Source organism: Marmota monax, unplaced genomic scaffold, assembly GCF_021218885.2.
Source record: "Marmota monax isolate L192 unplaced genomic scaffold, Marmota_monax_Labrador192_F-V1.1 WCK01_AAM20220418_F8-fsc00098, whole genome shotgun sequence".
NCBI classification, from domain to species: Eukaryota; Metazoa; Chordata; class Mammalia; order Rodentia; family Sciuridae; genus Marmota; species Marmota monax.
This window is the reverse complement of record NW_026694639.1, coordinates 5,921,487-5,939,855: the sequence shown is the minus strand read 5'-3', so window position 1 is coordinate 5,939,855 and position 18,369 is coordinate 5,921,487. Positions and strand designations below refer to the sequence as shown.

Below are 18,369 nucleotides of genomic sequence, written 5' to 3'. Positions count from 1 at the left end.
AATATAATACTTGTACAAACCTATTGACCAACTTGGCTAAGTTGACATATATAGATGACCTATATTGCACCACTGTAGAATACATATTCTTTCTGGTCTATATGAGAAGTATGTCAAAGTAGAAAATATATTAGCCCATCTAAACAAATCTCAACAAATTTCAAAAGATTGAAATGATATACTGAAAGATTAATGACCACATTGGTCATTCAATAACACATTTTTAATAAAACCACAGTCAAGAGAAATCAAAATAAGAAATGAGGAAATATTTTAAGCTGAATGCCAATGAAAACACATATGAGACACAGAAAAAAACAATTCTCAGAGAAAAGGCATAGCTCTAGTGCATATAATAAATGTTTTAAAGGTTGAAATTATATCAATGCTTCTAAGTAAAGAGGCTGGGAAAAATTTTTAAAAAAGGTAATAGTAAGTACTATCCCATTCACAACAACCTAAAAAAATACTTAGGAATAATAAGGAGATGAAAGACCTCTTTAATTAAAACTGTAGAATACTGAAGAGAGAAATTGAAAAAGATCTTAAAAGATGAAAAGACTTGGGAAATGTTCTTGAATAGGCCGAATTAATATTATCAAAATGGTCATATCACCAAAAGTGCATACAAATTCAATGCAATCCCCACCAAAATGCCAATGACATTCTTCACAGAACTAGAAAAAAAAGAACAGTTCTAAAATTCATTTGGAAGAAGAAGACATAGAATAGCCAAAGCAATCCTCAGCAAGAAGAGAAATACAGGAGGCATCACAATACCTGATCTCAAATTATACTATAGAGCTATAGTAACGAAAACAGCATGGAATTGCCATGAAAACAGACATGAAGACCAATAGAACAGAGTAGAAGACAGAGACAGATCCACAAAAATAAAGTCATCTGATATTCGACAAAGGTGCCAAAAATGTAGAGTAAAGATAGCCTTCTTAAAACTTATGGGGAAAAGATAGTCTTTTTAACAAACAGTGCTGGAAAAACTGGATATCCATATGTAGAAGAATGAAACTAGATTCCTATCTTTCACCCTGTACAAAAGTAAACTCAAAGTGGATCAAAGAACCTAAGAATTAGATTAGAGACTTGGCAACTGCTAGAAGAACACAGAGGCTCAACACTCCAACAAGCAAGCACTGACTTCCTTAACAAGAACCATAAAGGTCAAGAAATAAAACCAAGAATCAGTAAATGAGATGGACATCAAATCAGAGAGCTGATGCACACAAAGGAAATAATTAAGAACAGGAAGAGAAACTGCAGAATGAAAGATCTTTCCAGCTGCTCCTCCAACAGGGGATTAATATCCAGAATATATAAAGAACTCAAAAAACTTATTATCAAAAAGATAGCAAAATCAGTAATTGGAAAAAAGAACTAAACAGACACTTCTCAAAAGAAGAAAACCAAATAGCCAGTAAATATATGAAAAAAGGTGTCCAACATCCCTAGCAATCACGGAAATGCAATCAAAACTACTGCAATGCCATCTCACTCCAGTTAGAATAGCAGTCATCAAGAACAAAAATAATAATAAATGCCGGTGAGCATGTGGGAGAAAAGGTACACTCATACATTGTTGTTGGGACCGAAATTTAGTACAATCATTTTGGAAGGCAATATAGAAACTCCTCAAAAGACTAGGACTAGAATCATGATAGGACCCAGCAGTCCCACTCCTTGGTATTTATCCTGAAGAACTAAACACAGCATACTGTGGTGATACAAGCACATCCATATTTATAGCAGTACAATTTACAAGAGCCAAGTTATAGAACCAGCTCAGGTGCCCATCCACACAGATAAAGGATAAAGAAAATGTGGTACATATACAAAATGGAGTGCTAGTCAGTCATAAAGAACAATAAAATTATGGCATCTACTGATAAATGAATGGAACTGGAAAACATCATGATAAGTGAACTTAAGTCTGGGTCTGGTTTATATGTCATTTAGCATAAGGAAAATAAAAAAGGTGGGTAAAATGCCAAGAGAACAGAAGGGAGATCAATGAAATAGAGGAAAAGAATAGAGGGGGATGGAAGAGGGATGGGAAAAGGAAGGAACTGAAATTGGCCAAATTATGCTATGTACATATATGAATATATCACAGTAAATTTCACCTTCATGTATATCTATAAAGTATCAGCTAAAGAAAAAACAAATAGAAGAAAGACCAGTAGAGTAGAGGAAGGGGAACATGAGGAGGGAGGAGAGGAGGGGAAGAGGAAGTCATAGGGATTGAAATAGAACAAATTGTATTCCGTCCGTGTATGATTATGTAAAAATGAATGCCAATATTATGTAAAACGATAATGGAATAATTAAAATCTGTGAATAAACAAATTTACATGCTAAAAATAAAGGTAACAGTAAGTTAAGGCCCCCCAAAAAAAATTAAGGGAAGAAAATTATAAAACCAAGAATAAAACTCAATGAAATAAAATTCAACAGAAAACATTGACAGCTAACAGTACTTTGAAAAGACGAGTGAAATCAATCCTAGTAAGACTGATGAAGGAAAAAAAGATAGCATAAATTATCAATATCAGGAATGAATAGAGAGGACATCACTATAGACCCTATGAACACTAAAAGATAGTATGAAAATATTATGAAAGAGTAGATGAAATGAGTGAGTTTGAGAAAAAAATTACCAAAACTGAAAAAAAAAACAGAAAGTATGCACAGACATAAACATATATATAAACTAAATTTAACTCACAATTTAAAACTTCTCACACACAAGACTTCTGTCTTAACTAACTTCATGGTGAACACTTAAGGAGGGAATATTGTCAATATTACATAATACCTTCAGAGAATATAAAAATTAGGAACACTTTTGATTTTAAATTGTCACTATTACAACTTGACAAGAAAATTACAAGAAAGGAAAACTATTGGCCAATATCTCTCAAATATAGGTATAAAATTTTGAAAAAGAATATATTTATATATCATATCAGGTCATATATTAAAAGAATAACTTTCTGGGAATGGTGGTGCATATCTATAATTTCAGGAACTCAGAAAGCTGAGGCAGGAGGATTGAAAGTTCAAGGTTAGCTTTAGCAACTTAGCAAGGCTCTAAGCAATTTAGTGAGACCCTGTCTCAAAATAAGGAATAAAAACGGCTAAAGAGGTAATTCCCTGGGTTCAGTCCCCAGTTCCAAAAAACAAACAAACAAAAAACTCTTTTTCATAAGTGTGGTGAATTACATTGTGGATTTTGAACACTGAATCAACATTGCATTCTTCAAAATCCACAATGTAATTCGCCACACTTAAAGATATACCATCTCAAGAGGATCATGTGATCATTTCAATGATTCAGAAAACCTATTTTACATCATCCAAAATCCATTTGTGATTTTAGAGAAATTCTTGGAAAGGTAAGAATAAAAGATGTGGTAGTTTAAAAATGTTTATTATTTCTGATACTTCTCCCATTGAAAAGTGGGATCTGTATCTCCTCCTCTTGAATTTGAATTGGCTTGTAAGTCAACCCATTAACTATGGCAGAAATTACACAATGCTATTTCAAGGATGGGCCAACAAAAAAAAAAAAAAAAAAAGAAAAAAAAAGAAAAGCCATTAGCACCCACCTGGATTTGTTGTAGTACTTGCTCTAAGAGAAGTAAATTGCCATGAAAGAAGAGTTACTCTAAGACTATCTCATTAGAGGAGCAACATTAGGCACGCAAGTCAATAGCCTGACTGAGCTGTCTTCCAAAAGAGCCAGTATTGTTAAGGGTTCTTTCTTTCTCTTTCTTTCTCTCCTCTCTCTCTCTCTCTCTCTCTCTCTCTCTCTCTCTCTCTTTCTCTCCTTGAACCCAGGCCTCATGTCTGCTAGGCAGGAGGTGTGCACTGAGCTATGCCCAGCCCAAGTGAGACATTTGAATGTTGAGCCCTCAGATAACTACAGTCCTTGCTAACATCTGATTGTGATTCTTAACAGATTTCAAGTGGTAATTATCATGTTGGGCCCTTTCCAAATTCCTGATCCATAAAATCAGAAACAAAATAAGATGATTAATGTTCTACAACCCTAAATTTGTAATTTGTTATATAGCAATGGTAATTGAAACAGGAGAGAATACCCTTACTCTGATAAAAGTTATCTACAAAATTTATGTCTAACGTTACATTCAATGATGGAATATTGAACATTTCCCCTATGCAGCTGGAAAAAAAGGGGGGTGTCTGTTCAACCAGTTTTATTTAGCTTTGTATTGGCAGTCTTAGCTGGGGCAACATCAAGAAAAAGAAATAATAGAAATATTGAAATGAAAAAGAAAAAAACATCCTTCATTCACTTCATTCACAGAATAACTGCATATGAAAAAAAAGCAAAGGAATCTATAAAAAAATAAGAATTGATTAATGAATTTCACAATGTGGCCAGAATAAAAATCCATTATTTTAAAAATATGTCATATTTCTATGTGAGCAACAGGTAGGAAATTAAATGTTAGAAAATTAATATTTTACATAACACAAAATATCAAATATTTATAAATAAATCTAACAAAATGTGTAGAATACTAAAAGACTGAAATCTATTAAACATTGCCAGGATAAATTTCAGGAGAGCTGAATAGAGATAGTCTATGTTAGAAGATAGGCAGGCTCAATTTTAAGAGATCATTCTTTCCTAAATTAATTATACAGCCAATGAAATACCAACAAAATTACAGCAGATCACTGGGGGAAATAAATAAACTGATGCAAAGGATCTACTGTACTTAAAAAGAACACAATTAGAGGATTTGACCTACCAAACTTTAAACTACAATAATTAAACCAAGGTGACACCAGAATTGCTAAATGCACCAACAGAAAAAATTAAAAAGTCAGAAAGTGACCAACAGAGTTACTGATAAATGAATAGGGAGTCAGTATACTGTGCTCTCTTTTTTTGACATGTTTAAATTTTTCATAGTTACAGGTTTTTAAATTGAGTATAAAAGCAAAATAACAGCAAGAAGAAAAGAACAAGTTATCAAATGGACATTAAGATAAGGAATACTAGATTAAGGAGGGGAAATGTCCTCAATGACATCTCTGGGGTAAATATACTGCTAGAGTTTATGAAGATGCTGCTCAGTAATTTCATGAGGGACTCATTAAGATTCATGTTTTTTTAATTCCTCTAATATATCCTAATTTGTTATCTTTGAATGCAAAATTAAATCCAATTCATTTAAAATTGGATTTTTAAATAATTAATACAAACTGTATCTCTGGATCCCCAAACTTGTTATGTACCCCAAAGTTTGGACTGTATCAAGAAAATAACCTCAAAATTTGTCTTTGCTTTTCTCCATGTTTACACACACCTGGTTCCTGTGTTTCCCATCTTGCTGTAAATCCTCTCCCATTACTCAAATGGTCAGCATAGAGATGAAAATAGAGAGCATTGTCACTGCTGAGGATTTCCTGAAGGGGTCTGGAGCCACAGAACCTTCCAAGTGGAAAGGCTGCAGAGGAATCTCCATCGTGAATCTGAAGAAACTCATGTGGGCAATCATTCACCGATTCTAATTGGAAAAAAATCGAAGTAATACGCAGGACCTAAAAATAGAAAAACCATAACACATTATTTTCATGTCCATTATTTTAGAATTCATCTCCCATTTCTTAATTATACCTCAATAGTACTCCATAAGTATGTATAATACTATGTATCGATTAAAAGAAATAGATTCACTTAGATTTCATTAAACTGGCAAATACATCAAATAAAATCACTTTGAATGTATGTCTGACAGGGTTTCTAAATCAGTGTAATGAACTGTCTATTTGAAAAATCTGTGAGTTACATTTAACTAATATTGCTGTGCTTAAGAATCTATATTGTGATCCTCTGAATGACCTACACATACATTCTTCCTTCCCCATCAGGGATGAAGAGACCATGGAGGTCTCAGACACATAGCCCAGACTGATGTACTTAGGCATAGGCTGAATAGGCACACGGCAGACGTGCATAGAGTCTGAGTGTTCTCAGGGGTGGGATATCACTAAAGGGTGAGCAATTCCAACAGTAAAGAATGGAAATAAGGTAACAGGAAAAGCACTGAGTATGCAAGTAGAAAAGAATAACATGAAAATGTATCTCTGAAGTAAACTGTTAGAATGCACAGACTTCAAATATAGTAATATAATGAATAAAACAGAAGATTTTGTATGGACAACCTCATTTAAAACAAGTAACCAAAAAAGACTGCTTAATTTTCATCAGAGCTTAAAATCAAAGTGTTCAGCTAATAAATAAGAATTTCAGGAGATTTTTGAAATTCTATGTAAGGGCATTTTTAAGATATTATCCATCATTACATCATTTCATGCAATGAGACAATTTAAATGATAATCAAATAAATGTTAATTTATTGAATTATTCTGATTTGTATATATTTTCTGCTATAATTAGATACATTATTGTGAAAGAAAAAATATAAATCTACAACAATCAGGAAAAGACCAGGATGATTTTTCTTACAAATTGGTAATAAACATATTTAAAATTTTTTCACATAAGAACTTCTCCTTGAAAAAAAAAAGTCTTTTCAATGTCAGGAAATAGAATTAATGAAAACTAAATGGAAGGAAGGAAATTCACATAACATACTCACTGGGAAATTTGTTTTGGAATTTATTCTATTGTGGGATTACCAGACCCTAAAGAAACCTCCCTCCACAAGGGAAAATAACATTTCTGACCTTTGTACAATGTCCTCTGTGATACTAGTCTGCTAGAAAATGTAAAAAGAATTTCAAGGAAAAATCTTATCTATTCAGACATATCACTTTACTTTAATGAGTCCAAGAGTTGACTGAGAAATAGATACTTAATTAAGTAATTAATGTTGGATATAATAGCACAGAAAACTTGGGCTCAGATCTTTATTTTAAGAGTTAAGTATTCACATAGCTTCTTAGGGTTATAAGCTTTGGAGACCCAATGGCCTGGGGTTGAGTCACCACAAGCCACTTACAAACCACATGGTCCTGGTTGAATTTCTCAACTGCTCAAGGCTGCATTTCCTCATATGTAAAATGAAGCTAGTAATTCCTATCTTTAGGGTTCTGGAAATTAAAAATGCTGTGATGTATGTGAATAGCATAGTATTTGGCACATAGAAATTTTATTTAAAAAAATAGATCATCTTAATGGCTTGTGACAGATATTGCATAATAATCAATATACTAATATGAGTGGTCATCTTCAAACAGTATTGTCTCAGTAACAACTAGACTTTATAAATTAACTACTAGCTTGCAGTTAGTCATCCAATGTGGAGAACCATTCATTCCTAAAGCATGGATTTTGGAACCAGACAAACTTGACTTTGAAATTCAACTATTCCCAATTACAAGCTAAGCAGTGTTGGGGGTGGGAGAACTTCACATTGCTTCCCTTACTTTTTGTGGTTTCATCTACAAAATGAGGATATTATTACTTATTTCAAAGAGTCAGTGTATGATGAGAGAAAGGTTGGGAAATATCTAGCACAAAGCCTGGCACTGAGTAAAAACTCAATATGTGACATTTGAATTATCATTATGTATATTTTATGCAATATATATTCAAATATTATTGTGCATATTCTAATATGCAAATGAAACTGTATTTACCTTTCCCTCTTCAGTTCGGATAACCCAGAAGCAGTTAACATCATGAACATAGCCATCATCGGGGCTCTTGTAGCTGATTGTTCCATTCATCTCTGAGAGCGATCCTCCACAAACTACAAAGGAGAAGATGAAGAACTGTGCTTTTAAGAGACTCCTAAAAGGAAGAGTCTAGGTAACTCTGGCCTGTTGTTCCATTCCCTTTTCTCTGTCCCCTCTTCTGTTGACTCCCAAACTCCATCTCTTATTTAAAGTCTAATTTAAATATACCATCACTTCTCCACGAACCTTCTCCATGAACCTTGGAGAACCCAGACTGGTTTACCTCTATGAAACTTGACTTAACCTCACACATTTAGTTCATAGCTTTAGTTCTGGTATGTTTTCTGCCATTTGGGTTAGTCGTGTATCCTCAGCTAGAAGGTGAGCAGAAACAAGTGGAGACAATGTTTTATGCTCCTATATTTCTTCACTGGGATCACCAGGGTGCTAAACAAATGGTAACATCTCATCAATGTGTCGATCCAGAATTAGGAGTAATAAGTGAGGGATGGAGTAGTCAGAAAAGACTTTATGGAGGAATTATTATGGAAGAAATTCAGGGAGGTTTGTGAAAAGAGACATCTCAAAAAAAAAAAAAAAAAAGTGGAAATACTCAGATAGCACATGGGGTCAGGCAGCCAGAGTGATGTCTGGTTTAAACAAAAGTATTTCTAGGGAAGTAGTGAAAAATAAGTTTAGATGGATAGGGTGAAGGCTGGTTTTAGAAGATAATTTGAAAACATCCCCAATTTCTACTTAATGGCAATGAGAAACCAGTGCATATTCCAGAGCAGGGAGGGGATGTGATTACATGTAGTATTTTAAGGAAATCTGATGACTGCTACATGAAAAATATTCTCTTAGAAAACTAAAATACCTTAGCTTATATTTTTTTGATTCAGAAAGGGCAAAACAAAATGGTAAATACTAATTTAATTCTTTTGAAGAAAAATTCTTATGATTTAAATTGGGATACATAAATATTTGCCTCATAAATTCTATGTCACTCCTACAAAGAAAGAGTTAGCTCTGAGCAACTGGAGAAGAACGTTGGTTCATTCAGAGAATCTTCAGAAGGACTTGTGATACTTCTAAGCTGGGAGTACGTGTGGTAGAAGAAGTGGTGTCCATACCTTGCTGGGGAATCTGACAGTGAGATCCAGTCCAGGAACTTGTGCATTCACAACTAAAAGCATTAATGCCATCAATACAAGTTCCCCCATTCTGACAGGGGTTGCTGGAACACTCATTGATGTTTTCTGTGCAGTTGACACCAGCCCAACCCGGGTCACACCGACAAAAATAACTAGATACTGTGTCCTAAGGAGACAGAAGAAAAGCACAATACCACAAAACAAATGGATATACCACAAAATGAAATCAACCCAAATAACAAAGAAAAGTGACACTACTAAATATACTCAACAGGACTTGAACCATATTAAGTATTTTCCAGTAGCCCAACTTGTAATTAGTTAGTTTAAATGACAATTGCTAAGTATAAATACTCACATTTGTCTGGATCAACTGTAGACTTTGTAAGTCACTCTAATAAAAAATAAACTGACTGTTTTTCCTGGGAACTAAGGCTACTGCCTACTTTTTATCCAAGTGTTATTCAAAGTTCCTTATCTTAATCTTCAATAATTGTCTTGAAACTCATAAACTAATATAAAAATTTATTTTCTAGAAGTGAAACTAAAATTATTTTCAAGCACTCTATTTCCCCATGAAGAACAAAGGACTCACTATGCATTGTCCATGTAAGCAGGGGTGACTTAGGCAAATATTACTGAGTTGCACACATCCACTTGGTCCATAACCATTTCCAGTATATCCTGGGAGACAGGTGCAAAGAGGTAATGAACCTGTTCAGAAATAAAAATGTAAGTGTAAATATAGGCATCCTCCCCCATTAAAGTGCAATGATAAACTCAGGTCCTGGTGTCTAGATAAGAATCCACCAATGTCAAGTCTACATATTCCTATGGACAAAGAAGAAAATATTATAATCTTTATTTTTCTGTTTTTTGAATTAAAATTTTTAAAATCATTAAATGTTTCCAATGCATTATATGCATTAGCACTAGTACTGTCATTTTCTATACCTGATTGTTCTGTGTACAGATGTACAAGAGAAGATGGGAGTTCCTCATGGTGGAGGGGTCATCAGCAGGCAATAAGATGCCTCTGATCATGCTCTTTGTTAAAAGCACTAATTTACTCCTCTCAATAGCCTATGGCAGGTGCTACTCTATTTATTTACAAGTTCACAAATGAGGACAGAGCACAGACAGGTTGTCTTGACCAAGGATACACAACCCGAATATGGAAGAGCCAGGAGCACCTGTACATGGAAGGTGCCTACCGCACATTGCACAGAAGTAGAATTAGAATGGGTGGTTCACACATTCCCAGTTATGTGGACATTCAGATTTCATGTTACTAGTTTTACCCAGGCTATTCATCACTAAATGAATTTGAGGCTTTAAAGAAATTTTGCAGTGAAACTGCAGATTGAAGGTAATACAATAACATAGGTAAGTGGGAAATCATCAAAAACTTCTCCTACACTTATTTTTTCCCTCTCTTTTTAATATTTTTTCAGTTGTAGATGGACACAACACCTCCATTTATTTTTATGTGGTGCTGAGGATGGAACCCAGCGCCCCACACATTCCAGGCAAGCGCTCTGCCACTGAGTCCCAGCCCCAGCCCTCTCCCACACTTCTTAATGAGTTCTTCATTTCCATGTTACAAAACAAAAACAATGACAAACTCAAAGGTTTGGGGATTAAACTTAGTCAAAAGGACTTGGAATGATTAAATCTATTTTAATATGAATCAATATTCACTGTTAATTATGATGTACAAGGGATAATAGCTAAAGACAGTGTGAGAGAGTATCATAGGATCTTCCCCTACCACTTTTTTTTAATAATACTTATCCTAGTATTTTAGAAAATTTTACTGAATTTCATGTCCAGAGATTTTTAGATTTCTTATTTAATAGCAAAAAGTCATATCTCATTGAAGAAAACACATGTTCTTTCCATTGTTGTAAAATGGTTGAAATAATATATGGAAATCAATATGGCAATTAACTTAAACATATTCCTTCGTTAACAAATACTATTGAGACAAATAGAAAACTTTGCTGAAGAATTAAAGAAACAAATAGAATAAATTCTGCAATATAACAGATTTATAACAGAATAGTTGATGATATAAATGTGTTTCAGTCTCACCTTATATTATTTGCAAGATTGTTTTAATAATAAAGCATTTATCTTTTTAAAAATAATTGCCTAGGGATGTATTCTTCATAGTTAATTATTTTTTTAAAAAAAATTTACAGAAGGGAAATGTAGTAAGTAACTCCAATGCTGCTGCAGCTTTGCCTGGACGTTTTTTAAGGTTCCTGGGATAAACCTATGGGCTGCAGTGAAGAAAATCAATTTAATTGGGTGTGGTGACACATGCCTGTAATTCCAGCTCCTTGGGAAGCTGAGGCATGAGGATCACAAGTTCAAGGTCAGCCTGAGCAGCTTAGCAAAAGCCTGTCTCAAAAACGTTAAAAAATAAATAAAAACTTCTAGGAACACAGTTCAGTAATAGAGCACTCCAGGGTTCAATCCCCAGTACTGAAGAAAAAAAAAATCAGATGAAAAAGGAGTTACATTTGTATCTGTTTTAAGAACATAGACTATTTTAATCCTTTGAAGAGCCCTACAAGGTAGGTACTGTGATTATCCTCATTTCACAGAACTAAAGCACACAGAGATTAAACGCCCTGACCAAGGGAACACAATTAGAATACGGTAAAGCCAGGGAGAAATACAAGTCAACAAATTATGCTTCTAAACACATCAGCATGCTCTAAAGAGCATTTAGTTGCAAGTATATGTGTATACATATACATATATATACCAACACACACACACACACACACACACACATTCTTATATTATGCACATGTATGACAAGTTAATTAAAAAATAAAAGTAATATTTTGAAATAGCAAGAAATATACCATATTATTCAATAAATAGTTCTATGCATTTGGACAAAAATATCAAAGTCAATTTCTATTTTATATCATAAATATACAAGTTCTAAAAAGATCAAAGATCTTAATGCAGAAAAAATATCAAAGTATAAAAGAACATGTACCTGACTATTTTTAAAGTCTCAGTAAGATAGGTCTTCCTAAATATGGAGCCAACAAGAGAAATAATAAAAGGTTTATTTTTTAAACTATACAAAAATTTTAAACTTCTTATATAGAAAATACCACCACAAAATTAAGAAAAAAATATTTGTAAAACATAAGACAGATAATGAGATCATGACCTTAGTACATAATGAAATTTTACAAATCAATAAGAAAGCAAACGAGAAAAAGATATGAACAAACTAGAAAAAGAACTAGTGAAATATGAAAATTATTAATATTAGAAATCCAAAGACCTTGATAAAAACTAATTTTGTTTATAAAATTGACCAAGATGAAAAATGTAATATCTATTATTGTTAAAGGTAAAGTAAATATATATTTTTGTAAAGTAAATATATATTTTCATACAGTAAATATATTTTATGTACTATTTGTGATTATATACAATAATACAATATCTCTCAGAGATATTGTTATAGCAGGTGAATCTTTTTTTATGCAACACTAGAGACACTGGATCATACTAGATCCATTTTCCCCTTATTTCCACTGATTCACAAGGCCTGAAACAAAGACGACATTTCCCAGACTCTCTTTGTAGCCAGGGTCTGCCAAATGGCTCAATTCTAGCCAATGGCAGAGAAATGGAAGAGTCCTTTAAAGGGAGGTGGAATTTCATTCTTCCTCCATTCCTCTTTCCTGCTTGCTGAAATATAGTCATGAATTAATTAGATGGCTTAATTACCTTGGGAAATAATTCCTAAATTAAAATAGATCATTAAAGCCTTACTGTATTTTTAAAAATCCAAGCACATGGCTTTATTATGTGGATTAATTTTGGGTTTGATTCTCAAGAATCAATATATGAATTTTGTGGACAAAAGATCTTATTTTTTTCAAATGTTGAATTGATTTGGAGGGTCATAGTAAAATACCCAATGACAAAGAGAGAGATGAGTCATTACCTAGAGCTGAGGAGCAGGATGCGTCTGGGTGGCAGCCTCCATTATTGATCAAGCAGATGTCTATGAGAGTGCACACTCTTCCGTCGCCTACATACCCTGATCAAATCAGAGCAGGGTGTGAGAAATAATGTCAAGGGTGGGAGGGAAAGAATGCCAATCTTAGAATCAGATACCCTGAAGTCACCAAGCAGAGATACTCTGGCATCAAAACAGAAGATATAAAGATGAAGTGTCAAAAATAAAATACTGTAATTGATAAAAAGAGTGACAAATTATAACTGACTTCTTAAATTATGTTCTAGGTTGATTCTAATAAAAAAATCATATATATATATATATATATATATATATATATATATATATATATGTAATATATAGTTTCTATATAAAATATAGTTTCCTTTTCTTGAAACTTGTTCTATGATAAAACTGGTTAGTCTTCTCACTATATCTATATCTATCTACCTATCGATAGATAAATATAGTGATAAGACTAACCAGTTATATCGAGGAAACTACTGGTACACCTAGAAATATTGTTGTTTCATGTTATTAGAAGTTGCAAAATTTCAGTTTATTCCTTAAAACTCTCTGAACTTCTTGGATACTAATTTAGTTATGGATTCCATGCCTGTGGTTTAGCAAACCTCATATGTAAAACATCCCATTGGTATATTATATTAATAAATTACATGTGAGAACAATACAGCAGATCTGAGATTCACACCAAAAAAATTCAAATTCTGTGTTATCTCAGTGGCAATTTCACCACTTTTAAAGACTTCCTGTTTTCTATTGATATTAAATTTAAAAAAAAATCTTTCCTATAGTGTAGTTAGCGAATTTGTCCTAAAACACTAAGTTAAATGAAATGTTCTGTACTGTTCAGTTTCTTGGATAGAAATCCTATTTAAAATACAGTACAAGATTCTGCTTTCAAATGTATGTGTTGGTGGCAATGACAGCAGGAAATCTGGTGCAGTACCTGGTGGACAGCTTTCACAGTTGAAAGATCCCGGTGTATTCACACACCCAACAAGCGGAACCAAAGAACAGCCACCATTGTTGATCTCACATTCATTGATATCTTGACAATCATATCCATTTCCTTGCCAGCCTAGAAAAACAAGAAGATGTGAAAGGTTAGCTCTATACCTAAGTCAGCAATGAAGAAATACAAAGATTTAAAGCATTAAAAATCTACTTTACTAAAAGAACAAAAAATATTAAAATGACATGTACCTGTCAGATTGCCAAAAAAAAAAAAAAGTTTTGAATTCTTAGAATCAAATTCTGGCAAAGTATGTATTCTTACATACTGTAAATTGGATATTTAATTAATATAACCAATTTGGAAAAAAGTCTGACAGTATTCATTAAAAATTTTAAAAATATATATACTTTGACTAAAAATTCTTCTTGAAACTTATTCTGTGATGATAAAACTACCCAGTATATTAAAATGTAGGTAAGAAGATATCTATTTCAGCATTGTTTAATAGGAAAAAAATCAGTGGTCAATAGGGACATTACTGAAATTCTCATGACTCATCTGTACCACTGATTACTAAAAATGATTTTAAGAGCAGGCATGCCCCATATCACTTACATGTGCACACTCACATTGAAATAAGTTTTTGATGCATATTTTAATTGAAAATAATTAATTTAATATTAATATGCAGAGTTGGAATCATACTCCCAATTTAAGGAAATAGTAATATGAAAATCTGTATGTGCCTTTCAGTGTTTGTAAGCAAAATGGATAACTAATTTTATTGAAAGGATGAGATTGAAGGTGAAGAATATTATTTCGGTTTAGTCATTCCTGTTTTATTTCATTTTGATAACAAGTTTGTATTATTCTTATAATTCAAGTTGTTAAAATTATAATAATGTTTAAAATTTTAAGCCTTTATATCCTTGGGTCTAAGTAAAGTCTCCTCTAAGAATCCTGATTACTTATAAACTACAGAATTTGGGGAAACTTAGTAAAACAGGACATTCAACTATATTCCAACACCTCCTATGAATGGTCCTCGTATTGCATGTCAGTAGTAGAAGGAAATTGGTTCTGGTGCCCTATTTAACTTCTCCAAGCCTTAAGTTTTCCTATTTAAAAATATGAATAATACTAGTTCTACCATGACTTTTTTTTGTGGTTGCAAGAATAAAAACAATAATTGCTTATCTTTACTCAGTGTCTTAATGATTCTTTCATAAAAGAATGGTTGCTATGATGATAATCTGTTCGCTACTTTCTAAGAACATCCAGAGAGAGAGGCCTTGTAAACTCCCTGCAGACTGGTGAATGGCTTCCAAAGCACCCAGCACTGAGTTTTGCTCATAGTAGGTGCCCTACAAATATTGTGTTGAGTGGGTGATGATCTCATACAGTTAGAGAGGGAGCGTGGAGGAGACAGCCCATGTTTTCAGCAACTCAACATATGGCCTTTCCTTTAGAATGGTGTCTGTGGGGCTATGATAGAGCTAAGCATCCTTATTTATACGAAGGTCACAAGGTACTCAAAGGACACTCAGGCAGAAACTACTGGACTTTAATGGAGACAAAGAATTACTCAAGTTTGCAAACATCTGATTAGTATGAAAAATAGGACTAAATACTTGTTTCTTGTCCACAAGTCTAGTTAATTGATGGTCTTGGCAATAAAAGGTTAGAACTTTTAAACTCTATGGCTAATGTTGGCCCAAAATGTGACTCTAGCACTATTTTGGAGAAACATTCCATCTCTATTATACAAAGGTTACATTAATAAGATGTTCTCAAGCAGAAGTTAGTAAAACAGGACATTCAACTAGATTCCAACACCTCCTATGAATGGTCCTCATATTGCACATCAGTAGGGGAAGGAAATTGGTTCTGGTGCCTTGCCTTCCTGGCATGCAGACCTAGCATGTGGTCCTGAGAATGTACCTGTTGGACAGGCTCCACAATAGAAAGAGCCAGGAGTGTTGAAGCACTGTGCAAGTTCTGAACAAGGCGAAGGCTGGAAGCTACACTCATCTTTATCCTGTGTGCAGGAGATACCGTTCGGCCCAGTTGCCCACCCAACTTCGCAGATGCAGGTGAAGTTGGCCTGGCACGAGGACAACAGAGTAAACAAAGACAATCAGGAAAAGGAGCAAGAGAAGTCTTTGAAAATCTCACCAACCCCCAACTGTTCATGGTCTAACATTCGTTTCCATCAAGCCAATTGAATGGCCTTTCTCTTTCTTCCCCTGTGATTTCAGCATTTAGACTAGACCATGAAAAAAAAAGGGGACACATCGTTATTTCAGAGTAAGAGACTCCTATAATTTATCTTTTTTCTTGCCAGGAAAAGAGCAACAATCATCAAGAACAGCAAGTCAATATAATTAAAGTCAGTGTACTCACCCTGCTACGATTTTAGAAGGAAAAACACCCATGTAGGCATAGACCTTGGAAAATCAACTCTATTTGTTTCCTTTTTGAAAGTCTATTCTTTCCTTCCCAACCTCCCCTCAACTCACTCCTCCCCCACCATTCCACCATTGGAAAAAAACCATTTACATCATATGAACAGGAAAAATAATAGAAAATTAAAGTTCCAAAGTTCTTCTAAATAGCCAAACTGGCCAGGATTGGATTACCTTGTGGGCCAGGAGCTATGGTCCCCAGGACCAGGAATAGAGGGATATCAGAGAGGTAAACTCAAAGAATCTGCAGCAGTATAGGAGCTCAGGGCCAGAAAAATCCAGACTCAAAATGACATGCTGCTGACAAAACCAATCCTTTTTGTGTTTTCATGTCTTATCATTGTTCAAACACACAAGGCCAACAGAAGGTAAAGTCTCAGAGAGACTCATAAAGGAATTTGGTTAATAAAAATTAAGTATTTTATATAATGAAATAAAAATTTAGTATTTTATATAATGAAATCTTCAACATCTGGCTCCAGTTTTCTGAATGTGGCATCTTCTCTCCCTGCCTGTGCCCTATTAATGAGCAGGAAATGACTTCCTGTCTGCAGTTCTATTGGGCAGTTGTCCTACATAGTCAGTACAGGATGAAGAAGTAACCGCCATGGGTCCCACAAGGAGTTATATTTGGGAAAGAGGCCCACCACTCCAGGTCGCTCTCGGTCCAAATCTTCACAGATGCCGTGGCCACAGCGCTTCTGAGAGCCCCCTTCACAGTCATTATATTTGAAGGCACACTGGGGTCCATATGTTTCAGGTGTGCATATACAACTGTTGGTAACACAAGAACACAATAACAGGGTTTGTACTTAAAGGCTAGTGTCTATCTCTTAGCATCAATAAAAAAAACATTCAATTGCAAATTGATGATATTAACATGGAATCCTAATGCAGGCTGGAACCCTGGGAGAAAAATCACAGTTCTGCTCTAGGCAAAGATTTATTAAATGTATTGTCTTCACAAATAAAGTATTAGAGAATCGAGACTTAATATCTCACAAGACTACCTCTACAATTCTTCTAGTATCGAGTCATCAAACAATACTTTCAAAGGTCAGACATCTATCAACCATGGGTGATAAAGGGAAAGGGAAAGAGGGAGATCAGCAAGGTCATTCATCATCCATTCTGCTGGACCTTCCACTAAGCCCAGGTGACATTGACGGAACTAATGACTCCAGAATGCTCTCCAGGTTGGTAAAACCCTGCATGCCATATGATATCCATATCTGAGTCTATGATGATTAATCTCATATTACAAAGTGTGATAAGTCTTCTATCCATAAAAGATGTAGTCAACATGGTGACATTTCTTTCATAGTCACATTTTAACTCACAACAAAATGTAATTATTATATGATACCCAAGGGCATTTTGCTACTAGAAGATTTCAGACCAATAATGATCAAATAAAGAAAGTTGCTAAAGACATTATTGTTCTTAAGGTTGCTGAGTCAACTTTATATTTGCACTGCAGCCTTAAAGGGAACTGGTAAGGTAGAAACATGGGACAAGGAAGGGACAGAGGAGTCACAGAAGCCTAAGTTTATTCACACCATCTGAACACATCTGAGGGAATGGAAGAGCCCAGAAGTCACCATTTGTCAGACTCCAGCAGCATTGGCAGAGAAAACCCTCCTGAAAAGAACTGACCCTCAGGATCAGGGGACATAGATAAGGAAGATGGGGACCTGCATGGCCTTGCTTGCCTCCCATGCCTGGCAACAGGATTTAGTTTCTGAGTCTTCTGGAAAAGGGGCCATTCTACAAGGTAAAGAAACCCTTTCAACAATACCCACTGAGGTTCAAGGAGCTCAGCTAAGATCTACAGATGACATGTGAATCACATGGCAGGAAATCAGCTTGGCTGTTTGAGAGGATCAAGAGCCACACCCCGGTGACAGGATGTGGCATGTGCATGGTGGGCACCAGAAACAATTGCTGTGGTGATATCCTTGGTCAGTTCCTAAGGAAGAAGCAATCAGAGAACATGGCCAGATAGTAAGATAGTGGTGAACAGTTTCCACGAACTCACATGTAGGGTTACCAGGCTTAGCAAATAAAAAT

At 34.4% G+C, this 18,369-nt stretch overlaps 1 protein-coding gene across 1 annotated transcript in view; it reads right to left on the bottom strand.

Moving 5' to 3' along the window:
- Positions 1 to 18,369, bottom strand: part of Cubn (cubilin) — a 283,244-nt gene that overhangs the window by 249,734 nt on the left and 15,141 nt on the right. The window contains exons 7-14 of the mRNA XM_046423004.2: positions 16,947 to 17,073; positions 15,776 to 15,938; positions 13,826 to 13,957; positions 12,841 to 12,936; positions 9,448 to 9,566; positions 8,832 to 9,018; positions 7,660 to 7,772; positions 5,361 to 5,595 (exon numbers count right to left, since the gene is read on the bottom strand). Of these exons, the coding sequence (XP_046278960.1) occupies positions 5,361 to 5,595; positions 7,660 to 7,772; positions 8,832 to 9,018; positions 9,448 to 9,566; positions 12,841 to 12,936; positions 13,826 to 13,957; positions 15,776 to 15,938; positions 16,947 to 17,073 (1,172 nt within the window). The remainder of the gene's footprint in view (positions 1 to 5,360; positions 5,596 to 7,659; positions 7,773 to 8,831; positions 9,019 to 9,447; positions 9,567 to 12,840; positions 12,937 to 13,825; positions 13,958 to 15,775; positions 15,939 to 16,946; positions 17,074 to 18,369) is intronic.